The sequence below is a fragment of the Mizuhopecten yessoensis genome, unplaced genomic scaffold (assembly GCF_002113885.1).
Source record: "Mizuhopecten yessoensis strain PY_sf001 unplaced genomic scaffold, ASM211388v2 scaffold10723, whole genome shotgun sequence".
NCBI classification, from domain to species: Eukaryota; Metazoa; Mollusca; class Bivalvia; order Pectinida; family Pectinidae; genus Mizuhopecten; species Mizuhopecten yessoensis.
This window is the reverse complement of record NW_018408689.1, coordinates 30,939-45,230: the sequence shown is the minus strand read 5'-3', so window position 1 is coordinate 45,230 and position 14,292 is coordinate 30,939. Positions and strand designations below refer to the sequence as shown.

Here is a 14,292-nt window from a genome sequence, read left to right as displayed (position 1 = left end):
GTTACCAAGTTTGTTCAAATGAATGAACTTGACCCACTTTCAAGGTCACAGGGGTCAATTGTCGTAAAATGTTCAAACGACTTCTCAATAATCAAAAGGCCCAGGGTACTGATATTGGGCCTGTAGCATGCTGGGATGAAGGGTTACCAAGTTTGTTCAAATGAATGAACTTGACCCACTTTCAAGGTCACAGGGGTCAATTGTCGTAAAATGTTAAAACGACTTCGCAATAATCAAAAGGCCCAGGGAACTGATATTGGCCCTGTAGCATGCTGGGTTGAAGGCCTAACAAGTTTGTTCAAATGAATGACCTTAACCAACTTTCAAGGTTACAGGGGTCAAATGTCTTAAAAAAATCTTCACACGACTTTTTCTCAATAACCAAAATACCCAGGGTACTGATATTGGGCCTGTAGCATGCTGGGATGAAGGGCTACCAAGTTTGTTCAAATGAATAACCTTGACCCACTTTCAAGGTCACAGGGGTCAAATGTCTTAAAATCTTCAAACAACTTTACCCACTTTCAACCTAATGTCTTTGTTCGACATTCAAGGTCACAGGCGTCATATTTTTAAATCTTTTAATAGGTTCTTATGAATTAAACACTGATATTCTGCCTTTAGCTGTATTTTAGTCCACTTTTAAGATTACATGTGTGAGATTAATACCAGGTGAGCGATGCAGGCCCATTGGGCCTCTTGTTGAAATTGGGACAAATAAAAGGTTTTACGCACCTGCCCTGTAGTTTAGACCAATTTCAATTTCCACGCTTTTGGCCCTAGCCATGATAAGTCCCAGGAGGACGAAATAGCTGTATCGTGAAGCGTTATTCGTTTTTGTATAATGTATAAATAAACATATTGTAAAGGTGAAATCATCTGTGTGTGTTACATCACGGGATTAGATTATCTAAGTGCGTTATTACATTTATATGTCTGAGACATTTACTCTCAAGCTTAACTGTCAGAAATGGAATTAAAACTCAGTGCACAAAGATAGTTTTTAGGTATTCCCCCCACAATGAGAATGGAGGCGAATCAAGGTGATCCTGAATGGAGGCAGTTTCCTACCCCACGAGTGGCATCAGTAAAAATAATGTAAAATATCATGGTCACTGTGTATTGTGATGACAACCAACACAACCAGCTAAGCCCTATTTTGTAAGTCACCCTTGGCTCCAAATCCAACCTAGTAACATCCACAACACTTCACTGTTACTACTGACCTATCCTTAAACTTGAAGCATTTATAACCATATTGTATTACTACCAATGTATCATTAGCTCAAATCATGAAAAACCTATCTCTTACACCACCAGCTCCACATCAAACACCTTTAACCTACCCCTAACATCAACAGCTCCACACCTTTAACCTACCCCTAACGCCACCAGCTCCACACCTTTAACCTACCCCTAACACCACCAGCTCCACACCCACACCAAACACCTTTACCCAACCCTAACACCACCAGCTCCACACCTTTATCCTACCGTTAACACCACCAGCTCCACACCTTTAACCTACCACTAACACCACCAGCTCCACACCTTTAACCTACCCCTAACACCACCATCTCCACACCAACACCAAAAACCTTTAACCTACCCCTTACGCCACCAGCTCCACACCTTTAACCTTCCCCTAACACCACCTGCTCCACAACCACATCAACCACATTTAACCTACCCTAACACCACTAGCTCCACACCTACACCAAACACATTTAACCTAATCATGAAAAACCTATCTCTTACACCACCAGCTCCACATCAAACCCCTTTAACCTCCCCCTAACACCACCAGCTCCACACCAACACCAAACACCTTTTTCCTACCCCTTACACCACCAGCTCCACACTTTTAACCTACCCCTAACATCACCAGCTCCACACCTTTAACCTACCACTAACACCACCAGCTCCTCACCTTTATCCTACCGCTAACACCACAAGCACCACACCTTTAACCCACCCCTAACACCACCAGCTTCACACTTTTAACCTACCCCTAACACCACCAACTCCACACCCACACCTAACACCACCAGCTCCACACCCACACCTAACACCTTTAACCTACCCCTAACACCACTAACTCCACACCTTTAACCTACCCCTAACACCACTCGCTCCACACCTTTAACCTACCCCTAACACCATATTGAATTACTACCAATGTATCATTAGCTCAAATCATGAAAAACCAATCTCTTACACCACAAGCTCCACATCAAACACCTTTAACCTACCCCTAACACCACCAGCTCCACACCTTTAACCTACCCCTAACGCCACCAGCTCCACAAATTTAACCTACCCTTAACACCACCAGCTCCACACCTTTAACCTACCCCTAACGCCACCAGCTCCACACCTTTAACCCACCCCTAACGCCACCAGCTCCACACCTTTAACCTTACCCTAACGCCACCAGCTCCACACCTTTAAACCACCCCTAACACCACCAGCTCCACACCTTTAACCTACCCCTAACATCAACAGCTCCACACCTTTAACCTACCCTAACGCCACCAGCTCCACACCTTTAACCCACCCCTAACGCCACCAGCTCCACACCTTTAACCTACCCCTAACGCCACCAGCTCCACACCTTTAACCTACCCCTAACATCACCAGGGTCCACACCTTTAACCTTCCACAACATCACCAGCTCCACACCGTTGACATACCGCTAACACCACCAGCTCCACACCTACACCAAACACCTTTAACCCACCCTAACACCACAAGCTCCACACCTTTAACCTACCCCTAACACCACCAGCTCCACACCTTTAACCTTCCCCTAACATCACCAGCTCCACACCTTTAACCTGCTGCTAACACCACCAGCTCCACACCTACACCAAACACCTTTAACCCAACCCTAACACCACAAGCTCCACACCTTTAACCTACCCCTAACACCACCATCTCTACACCTTTAACCCATCCCTTACACCACCAGCTCCACACCTTTAACCTACCCCACACACCACCAGCTCCACACATTTAACCTACCCCTAACATCACCAGCTCCACACCTTTAACCAACCCCTTACACCACTAGCTCCACAACTGTAACTACCCCTAACACCAACAGCTCAACACCTTTAACCTACCCCTAACACCACGAGCTCCACACTTTTAACCTACCCCTAACACCACCTGCTCCACAACCACACCAAACACATTTAACCTACCCTAACACCACTAGCTCCACACCTACACCAAACACATTTAACCTACCCCTAACACCACCAGCTCCACACCTTTAACCTACCTCTAACACCATACCCACACCAAACACAAANTAACACCTGCTAGTGCCACTTCTATTGATGTCATCTTTACTAACAACCTAAACTTAATTAAAAATACTTATGTATCACCACCATTCTGTAGTGACCATTCATCAGTTCATGCCCAAATCTCTTTTACTGTATTTAAACAAGTGAATTATAAGAAAACTATCTTGAAATATGATGAAGCTGATTTTGAAAGTATGAATAATGCTCTTCTTAATATTGATTGGTTGAATTTGTCATTAAATCTGGACTCTGATGCATTTAACTCATTCATAATTAATTCAATCATAGAACAAGTCAATAGTTTCATCCCTACCAAAGTTATTACTGTACGCCCAAATGATAAGCCATGGATGAATAACATTATTAGGCTGAAAATGAGACAACGTAATAGAATTCATAGAAAGGCCAAAGTAACAAATAATCCGCACTACTGGGAAAGATTTCGTATACTCAGGAATGAAACTATTGACTTGATTCGTGAGGCAAAAGCAAATTATATCCAAAAACCAGCTCCACACCAACACCAAACACCTTTTTCCTACCGATAACACCACCAGCTCCACACTTTTAACCTACCCTAACACCACCAGCTCCACACCAACACCAAACACCTTTAACCTACCTCTAACACCACCATCTCCACACTAACACCAAACACCTTTAACCTACCCCTAACATCACCAAGTCCACACCTTTAACCTACCCCCAAACATCAACGACGTAACCTTCGTTCGGAACTACACACTAACACCGCTAACCCATCCGGTATGCATCTTCTTTAAACTATTCATACATTGACATATACTTTGTAATCTGACGTATTCCTTGCTGTTTAGCTCACTGATTCATCATATGAGCTATACCTCTGCGTCTTGGTCCGTTGTCGTGCTTTGTTAGTTACCAATTGAAATTTGCGCGGAGTTCTTAACAACTGAAACGAATTACTCAAGATCCATTACACATTTGCTGACCTAGTTGTGCCGATCCGAAAGGATGGCCGTCCTGGCCTCTGATTTGGCACCATCATATCCTGTAACTGGTTGAAACTTTTTTTTTCTATTTTTGAATTCCCTAGAATGATTGAAGCGAAAGGCTCCAAACCTCACACAGATGACGTATGAGGTCTCCACCAAGGGTTCTTACTTTTCATGCTGATCCAAAAAACGTGATGGCTGCTCTGACGTCTCCTTTTCTGAGACATTTTTGAATTTATAAGAATGGCTGCCGCAGTTATCTTAACATCAGCGCATATATCCTTGTCACGGTTAAGTGTTTCTATAACTTTTTTGTGACCATACAAGAATACTATATGGACGCTCTGACCTTTCATTGGTGTAAAAAAATGGGTCTCTTGATGAATTCCTTTCCTTTTTTTAGAATGTTTCTCCACATTGTTCGATTCGTTCTAATGTGTTCAGTCCTATTAGTTTAACACAATACATACATGCAGTTGTTTTGCAGGATAACGATATGTATTAATATAAGGTAGACAGTTCATAATCAACACTAAAAAAGTGAAAATAAAACATTATTTTATTGGTTAAATAATAAAGATGTACATGTACCATTAAATATTCTAAATGCTTAAACTATCATAAAATTGCATACCATACACGGTACATTGTATACGTGGTATATTGTATACATGGTACATTGTATACATGGTATATTTTATACATGGTATATTGTATACATGGTACATTGTATACATGGTATATTGTATACATGGTACATTGTATACATGGTATATTGTATACATGGTACATTGTATACATGGTATATTGTATACATGGTACATTGTATACATGGTATATTGTATACATGGTACATTGTATACATGGTATATTGTATACATGGTACATTGTATACATGGTATATTGTATACATGGTACATTGTATACATGGTATATTGTATACATGGTACATTGTATACATGGTATATTGTATACATGGTACATTGTATACATGGTATATTGTATACATGGTACATTGTATACATGGTATATTGTATACATGGTACATTGTATACATGGTATATTGTATACATGGTACATTGTATACATGGTATATTGTATACATGGTACATTGTATACATGGTATATTGTATACATGGTACATTGTATACATGGTATATTGTATACATGGTATATTGTATACATGGTACATTGTATACGTGGTATATTGCACTATTGATATGTTACGACAGTAAATCTGTAATAAATATGTATACATATAAGCTATAATATATAATTTTAATATGGATTTGATATAGACTGTCCAATACACTAACGTGTAAGCACGTAACAACAACAACAACAACAACAACAACAACAACAACAAACAACAACAACAACAACAACAACACACATTTGTAAGCCTAAACAAACTTAACTGATTATTAATCCAAATAAACTAGTTATCTTTTCACATTAGGTAGAACTGTTCCGTGTCAATACATCACATCCAATACTGCATGCTAACTCTGACCCAGCTTGTGGCGTAGTCGCTCGTACTCTTGTAGTCTACAACAAAATATAATGTATCATAGCATGTCCGAGTTGTGTTTCAAACATCACTTTACTAACTGTTTGTCAAACATATGTACGAGTTACGTGCGAAATGTGGCATGATATAATCTTATATACACAAGAACAGATTCAAAAGAACATAAATGATATTCTAACTCGGACTACTTTTATTGTGAACTCGTATACAGCCTAACCGTTTATATTGTAATTCACTAGGATCAATGCGACCTGTGTTTTCTGGCCTAATCATTGACGTGTTTAAGAGGAAATTTCTACTTACTAAGTATATCAGGAAACGCCACACGATTGAAACGATTAGGTAAGAAACCAAAACCGTGGAGTCGCAATAATGTCACGGTCACCAACAACATCACACGATGAGGGATCCTATTTATAGTTTCTGTGATAGCCTACTTCCCTCTTAGCATTGACCACACAAGCGTTATTTATTGACAAAGTTACCTATTAGAATTGACCAGCCGCCTTAGTTGACCAAATTAAACATTGACATTGATGGCGCCCTAAGTTGACCCTTACGTGCGTCAGATTTAACCTTGCCACCATCATTCAGACAGCAATATAATTTGTTTACCTACTTTCCTCTGGATCTCGCCATTTGTTTCATCACTTACCTGAGAGCATTGACCTTGATGAAGCCTTTAGCATCTACTGGATCATAGTTGCCTTGGACGTTCATACTGAAATATCGTAAACATTTGAAATAATGTATTCTCAACGTACATATCAAGACAAAAAATATGAACCTAACTGTCTAAGGATAAGGAGATTTTCCATGAAGTTACACAGTCATCATATTTGATATAGATTTTATAAGCTCAATTTCAAAGTACCTGTCGTCCGTCCTTTTCCCCTGCGACTCTACTCTTTAAGAATGACAGAATAGATGGTAACTAAACTGGGTGTAGTGCATTCCTTGACTTGGGGGTATTTTCCATCAGCGTGTCTAACCTAACCTTTTGTGAAACATCCAGGCCTGGGAGTTCACTGTCATGTAGATACAGGAAGTGCTCCCCTGAGACAAAGGTGGGCACAATAAGGAACGTAAGGTACTAGTAAGTCTAAATATTTGGGAAAAAAAGCTACTCATCAAATATCAATTGACATTTTGCCATGACACATCCATTGGCCAAGAGGAATTAATGTTTTATGCATGGAGCAAATGAGCTCCTGGAAAAGGACGTCAATCTTCAAAATAATACTAAATAAAGCGTTTTTTAAATTCAATTCAAATTATCAAACCTAACTTGGCTCGACACGATCCTGGGCTACACGTTTTATGGTTTAACAAGGAAAAACGTGTCTCCCTGGAGTCAGTTGAGCATAATCTGGGAAGAGAAATCAGGGCAAACCTTAAGAAAACTACTCCGTAATTACGGTTTGACATTTTCCAGCTGAATTTGGTGTAAATTATTCCTTTACCATATGGGAGTTAATTACATATTTAGAACAGAAGGGTGGAACGCAAATGGGGAATTGTGGGAAAGCCATTTTCCACTTCTCAAATGTAATCAGGCCAATTTCAACCACATTTTGTATCGAATTGGTGAGAACCTCTTCCTGTGTTCATATATCCAATGAAAACAGTTACGCTGTACAAACTTAATGAAACCTGTTTGATTGGCTCGATAGTATACTATCTGAATAACTAATCAAATACAAAACTACCTTAACATAGGTTTTGCAGTTACCTGACGAGCTCTTCGTTATATAGACTGAGTGGAGAGTGTCTCGCTATGACGTAGATGGACCCCTTATAGACCTTCACGCGCACCGTCCCCTCTACGTGCTCCTGGCTCTTATTGATACAGTAGCGGGTAAACTCGCACTCCGGACTGAACCAAAACCCTAGAAAACAGAAAACAACTAACAGAAATAAAAATGTACAGGATAACGCCACGAAGGACAGATCAAACATCAAAGGATATTGACCAAAGCCTTGGATATAGACAACTATGGAAAACGATGTTCATGGATCTAAAGTTTGGATAATAGAAAATAACGGAAATCGAAAAGCATACAAAAGACAATGGAAGTACACAAACCCAAACCCTTAACAAAGCTCTAGAAAACAGAAATGGGAATCGAAGTACACAAAACAAACCACTGGAGAGAAGAAAACGACGAAAATCATCTGATTTTATGATACAGTTTATGGTCTCAAACCAAAGAAAACAGCAAACAACCGAAATTATCAAAGTGCATGGACCACATCTTAGACAAAACAGAATAGAAAATAGCAGATATAGAAATACACAGAACAAAATATAAAGAATTGGAAACAACGGAAATATGTAGTTCAAACCTCTGGAAAATAAAACTACGAATATCAAAGAACATCGGCAAAAGGCATGGGAATAACGTCAAGAAACAGAAACAATATCCATGTAGGACAGAACACGAACGGCAAAGAACAGAAACAAAAGGTGTATCAAAAAGATATTGTATTCCATACATACGTATATCACGTGTAGTTTTTGTGTGATAGAGTATCGCTCGTATAATGTACAGAAGGTACATACCAATTACACAGAAAATAATTATTCTTTGAAGTATTCCTTTAATATGTATGAAGCACTCGTATATAACGCATGTGGAACAGTCTACAAATTAACTACACGTAGCATAATGATTTACCTCTGTAAACTTGATCAGAAAATTTGACATCGAGTTCTCTTTTGATCCTTCGCACTTCCTGTAATTCCAAGTAGTACTCGTTCAGCAATGTTTTGTATACTGTAGAAATAACTGTACAACTCCTACTAGGTTAACCAAAGGCGTAAATTTAACACATATATACATATTACTGCAATCTTGAACGGGAAGCTCGTGAAAACAATTGCATTTATAAAATTAACTATATATAGGAAGTTACTTTGCCCGTACCACGAATACGATTGTATGCAAAACAATGGACCATTGCTATGCAACCGGCAGGAGTGTGCGTTATCCAATCATATTGTTACGTTGCTTAGGTACTATTATGATCATACAAAATATATTCAAATGAATACTCCACTGTGTCACTAACATTATCGCAGATACTAAAAGCATAACCGATACCATTGCATTACTAATCCCTGTGCCACTAATACCATATTACCTTATGAAAACACACTATCACTACCGTATTAAAACGCAGTCATGACACCTCTTTTCTGCTTCACTAGACCCACTACGTGCGTACCTTATCCATGGTGAACACTTCCATGTCGATGTGAGCAGTGGCCAAAATAGCGCCTCCTGGAGTCTCGTAGATACCTAGTCACATAGAAACAGTGGACTAAACCGAGACTTTCTTCACGACAAGGACTGTTTTTATTATGCAATTTATCAGCATTTTGAAAATCATTTCAGAGAACCATAAAGAGATCTGACGACAACCATACGCAGAATTTCTTTCAAACTTCGATTTGTAATATATTTTCGAAAATAATATCAACGCAATAAAAAGCACAGGCATAATCAAAACATGTTTTCACTTACGAATATATGATATTTATTTTATAAAGTCACACTGTCTTTTAAAGTTTTCGGTGTTTTCCTCTTTCTCAGTTCGGAAAGCTACATTTGCATACATGTTATGCCCATCTTGATCGAGTGTATCTGAGAAGTTGTCGAGTTGATCTTACCTCGGGACTTCATGCCGATAAACCTGTTCTCCACTATGTCTATAACTCCCACTCCATGTTTCCCCCTGGAAGGACGTGGAAATCAATAAATCTTATAGATATGTAACTCTGTTCTCGTGCAATTGTTTCAAATCTAAACTCACATATACAATTCTGAAAATGAAAACATAAAAAGACGACACATTACACACACGTCTTAGGTATTTAACTTGAGATTGGAGAAGGTGTTGTACGTTGAGGTATAGGAAGTATCCGTCCCCGATTTTGTTAAGGTATATCAAGTATACGTACCCGATTTTGTCAAGGTATAGGAAGTATACGTACCCAATTTTGTCAAGGTATAGGAAGTATACGTACCCAATTTTGGTAGAGGTATATCAAGTATACATACCCAATTTTGTTGAGGTATATCAAGCATACGTACCCGATTTTGTTGAGGTATATCAAGTATACGTACCCAATTTTGGTTGAGGTATATCAAGTATACGTACCCGATTTTGTTAAGGTATATCAAGTATACGTACCCAATTTTGGTAGAGGTATATCAAGTATACGTACCCGATTTTGGTTGAGGTATAGGAAGTATACGTACCCAATTTTGTCAAGGTATATCAAGTATACGAACCCAAATTTGGTTGAGGTATAGGAAGTATACGTACCCAATTTTGGTAGAGGTATATCAAGTATACGTACCCAATTTTGTTAAGGTATAGGAAGTATACGTCCCCGATTTTGTCAAGGTATATCAAGTATACGTACCCAATTTTGTTAAGGTATAGGAAGTATACGTACCCAATTTTGTTAAGGTATATCAAGTATACGTACCCAATTTTGGTTGAGGTATAGGAAGTATACGTACCCGATTTTGTCAAGGTATATCAAGTATACGTACCCAATTTTGTAAAGGTATATCAAGTATACGTATCCAAATTTGTTCAGGTATAGGAAGTATACGTACCCAATTTTGGTAGAGGTATAGGAAGTATACGTACCCGATTTTGTTAAGGTATAGGAAGTATACGTACCCAATTTTGGTAGAGGTATATCAAGTATACGTACCCAATTTTGGTTGAGGTATATCAAGTATACGTACCCAATTTTGTTAAGGTATAGGAAGTATACGTACATAAATTTTCGTAGAGGTATATCAAGTATACGTACCCAATTTTGTTAAGGTATAGGAAGTATACGTACATAAATTTTCGTAGAGGTATATCAAGTATACGTACCCAATTTTGGTTGAGGTATATCAAGTATAGTACCCAATTTTGTTAAGGTATAGGAAGGATACGTACCCAATTTTGTTCAGGTATAGGAAGTATACGTACCCAATTTTGTTCAGGTATAGGAAGAGATCCAGAGCGTCCTCCTTTACCGTACCATCCTCTAGATTGGTGACATTGACAGGTAAACCTGTTGGTAGTGACATTGTCATGTTATCATAATTACTAACGAGTCCTGAATAGTCGCACACACCTTACGGTGCAATAGAAATGTTTACTTTGTTTGGCTCGCTGTAAAGCCATAATTAATGTTGAAATAGGTGTTTCCTACTTAGCTTTTATAGTGATTATATCAACAGCCATTTTTTAATTTGGATGCAATCTATCTTATAAATTCACCTTGTGTCAAACTTTTATTGTTTTCATTTGGAGTCTAGGATATATATTTCCCTAACATCGTTTGGAAGAATACATTTTATTTATTTACTGGCAATAACTTAACGAGGTTTTGCATGTAATTGCGATTAATTTACGGCACATTTTAAACATTATTTCTTGATATGTTTTATTTATTTTTTGTTGTTGTTGAAAATACATGTCATATTCAAGTAATGAAAAAAAAATCATGCTTTATTGTTCCAAATGAAGTTGGTTTATATTTAGTTTTGTAAATAAAATCATTGAATAACTTAATAATATACTTTTAGACTAATTAGTTATTTTCTCGTTAACGTAAATAGAAACAGTTTATTTTATTTTGTTGCAGTATAATTCATCTTTGGCATAGTGTATCTATTACAAAAATCTTTTAAAAGGCGTGTGTAACGTTTATCTTTCGTCTATGGCTCAAAAAAACTGATATTTAATTACATCATTTTACCAAAAACAAAATATACGCTTTGTGTCAATGTTCGCTTTTTTGTTTCCTTTCATGAGTTTACCAATCAGGCATCATGAATACTCGAAAAAATATGAAAGATTGCAAAATAGCAGCACGCTTGTATCCTTTTGTAGTGATTTTATCAATTTAAAGAATCTTTCTCTCAGATTTTGTCCTTACGAACTGTTTTCTCCGGTCGATATAACCACTCGTTGGTTGTAATGAAAGGCTACGCAATTGTTCAATGGTATTGCAGTTTAGCGCTAACTTATCTTGGACCTCAGAATATTTTGTAGAGTCTCAGAAATTACACTTGTTTTTTATTCACACAGAGCTGACTTTCCTCAAACATCAATGTTTCACTGACCATTTTTGAACTCGATTTCCAGCCTCTCTGGCTTATCAGGGGCATCCTCTGGGTGGACGGCCATCTGGAGCATATCCTTAGGGAACTCGGTCTTAGGGTCCTCAAGAATTCCTGATTCGTAACTGAAGAGGAGTAAAGTAGTAAAAGAAGACGTGTGAGTTTAGTGAGGGGTAGGTGTTTATGCTGGATCACCACATTTCATTGTATCCATATACACGCACGGTTAACGTTCACTTGATATTTACAATTAAATGTACTTCAAATATACATATTTAGTACATGTTTACAGTCGCATATAAGGTTATACAGTGAAAATGAAGTTAATTTTCTATTGTGAAAAACATCATTTTTTGTTGTCCTAACATTAAATCGACCCATCAGAGAGTTTCGCGGAAACCAATGTCTTTATACAGAAAAACGTTATAAACAGCAATTGTTTTGAAGATGAATAACAGTCATATTCGATGCTCTTCATATTTTTCCTTTCGTTATACACAATCGTGAAAAATACAGAACAAAAGATATTTACCCAACTCGTGAGCATGAAATGATAACTTCATTTACAACATACTAGTTGACTAACAGAATAGTACTACCTTATATGCATCAAGTTAGCGTCCATACTCCAAGGGGATTTCGGTGTCACAGGTAAGGGGATGCCGTGTTTCTGTAATTATACCAACATCGTCAATACGAATATATACGCTATACAACGACTGTTATATATCTGACCTTCGATCTCAAAAAAAAGAATCTGTTAAATGTAACTGAATGCATTGCAAAGATAAAGTGAAATGAATAGTAATCATTTTTGATTTTGATATTGTCAAAGCGGGATATTTTAGCAAAGCGACTAGCGACACAGCTATAGCTCTATTTCCTTGTAACTGAATACAGGAAACTGGACAACAGGTGTTCCCTGAAGTCTTCATATTGACATGGATAGCCGATAACTCAAATCAAACAAAACAAACAGGGAACTCGGGTTACATCGCTCGATATTTCCGAGGGCTGTTGTTAGTTATGCTATCAACAAAAAAATCAAAACCAATTACTGAATGTTAAAACAAATACAGCAAACAATGTATTGTAAGATATGCCTGTTTCTCTAGGTTATGGTGAAGTAAGACACACCTTGGCGTATTCAAACAGAGCGTTCCGGCCTTCAAATCGGTTGTAGAACTCGGGCATTTTCCATGGCGCTATTACCTGCAATAACGTTAGACATGTTTGTGTCTGATTAGACGCTTTGAATGCTCAATAATCTAAAACCAGGTAGTCATTTATCCGAAATCCTGGAATCAATTTAAGTAATTTCTTCTTTGAGGTCAGGGATGTCATGAAAAAGGAATTGAAGCTAGCTTTTGTGAATGTATGAATGTGAAAGTATAGCCGTTTATAATGAGTCCGTTGTATGAATGTGAAAGTATAGCCGTTTATAATGAATAATAAGATATCTTAATCAGGTATCAGCAGAATAAATATTATCAGTACTCTCCTATGTATATATCTACTTTCAACAAGATTTATTGTATTCTCATTTGTATTCAAGAAAACATGAAGACTTACACATGAATTCCATTATTTACATTGACTAGATTATAGTACCAGTAGTAACTGCTCACCTCAACATTAGGATGTAACGCATACGCCCCAAGCTCAAAGCGGATCTGGTCATTTCCCTTTCCTGTTGCACCATGGGAAATGTATCGGGCCTTCTCTGCTATTGCAACCTTGATCATCGCTCTATAATAACCATAAAGTGTTTTATATGACAAATAACATGGAACAGAAATATAAAGCAAAATGTCCACCTCAAACTCGATATAAAGCAGTATGAAAAGGAGAGACATCATGAACCCCAGATAACACAGCAGGAAAATCCGAGGTGTTCTGAAGAGGAAGTGGAGTGAACACAGGTCACCAACATACTAAAATAGCAAACTAGTCTTTAATATAGATATATTGAAGTGATAGTTCGAAATCAGGCACAGTACTTAGAGTCTCGCTGGCTGAAAACCCTAGCTTACTAGTATATAAGTAAACAGTGGATACAGGGCCGAACCAGGGCGTTACCTCGGAGGTATCTATCTTTACTCTGAGATACACGGCCGAGCAAGTGCGGTACCCAGGATGTATTTATCTTTACCTTGCGATACACGGCCGGGCCAGAGCGGTACCCGGGAGGTATCTATCTTTACCTTGCGGAACACGGCCGGGTCAGAGCGGTACCCAGGAGGTATCTATCTTTACCTTGCGGTACACGGCCGGGTCAGAGCGGTACCCAGGAGGAATCTATCTTTACCTTGCGGTACACGGCCGGGTCAGAG

General features: G+C 38.2%; 1 protein-coding gene across 1 annotated transcript in view; it reads right to left on the bottom strand.

The window, feature by feature from the left end:
* Window positions 1–5,432: 5,432 nt before the first annotated feature.
* LOC110462019 (argininosuccinate synthase-like) overlaps window positions 5,433–14,292 on the bottom strand; it is a 38,252-nt gene continuing 29,392 nt past the window's right edge. Inside the window, exons 4-14 of the mRNA XM_021515793.1 lie at window positions 13,588–13,708; window positions 13,097–13,171; window positions 12,559–12,629; window positions 11,963–12,084; window positions 10,821–10,905; window positions 9,493–9,557; window positions 9,048–9,121; window positions 8,498–8,555; window positions 7,552–7,708; window positions 6,475–6,540; window positions 5,433–5,836 (exon numbers count right to left, since the gene is read on the bottom strand). Coding sequence (XP_021371468.1) covers window positions 5,791–5,836; window positions 6,475–6,540; window positions 7,552–7,708; window positions 8,498–8,555; window positions 9,048–9,121; window positions 9,493–9,557; window positions 10,821–10,905; window positions 11,963–12,084; window positions 12,559–12,629; window positions 13,097–13,171; window positions 13,588–13,708 — 940 coding nt within the window. The 3' untranslated portion in view covers window positions 5,433–5,790. The remainder of the gene's footprint in view (window positions 5,837–6,474; window positions 6,541–7,551; window positions 7,709–8,497; window positions 8,556–9,047; window positions 9,122–9,492; window positions 9,558–10,820; window positions 10,906–11,962; window positions 12,085–12,558; window positions 12,630–13,096; window positions 13,172–13,587; window positions 13,709–14,292) is intronic.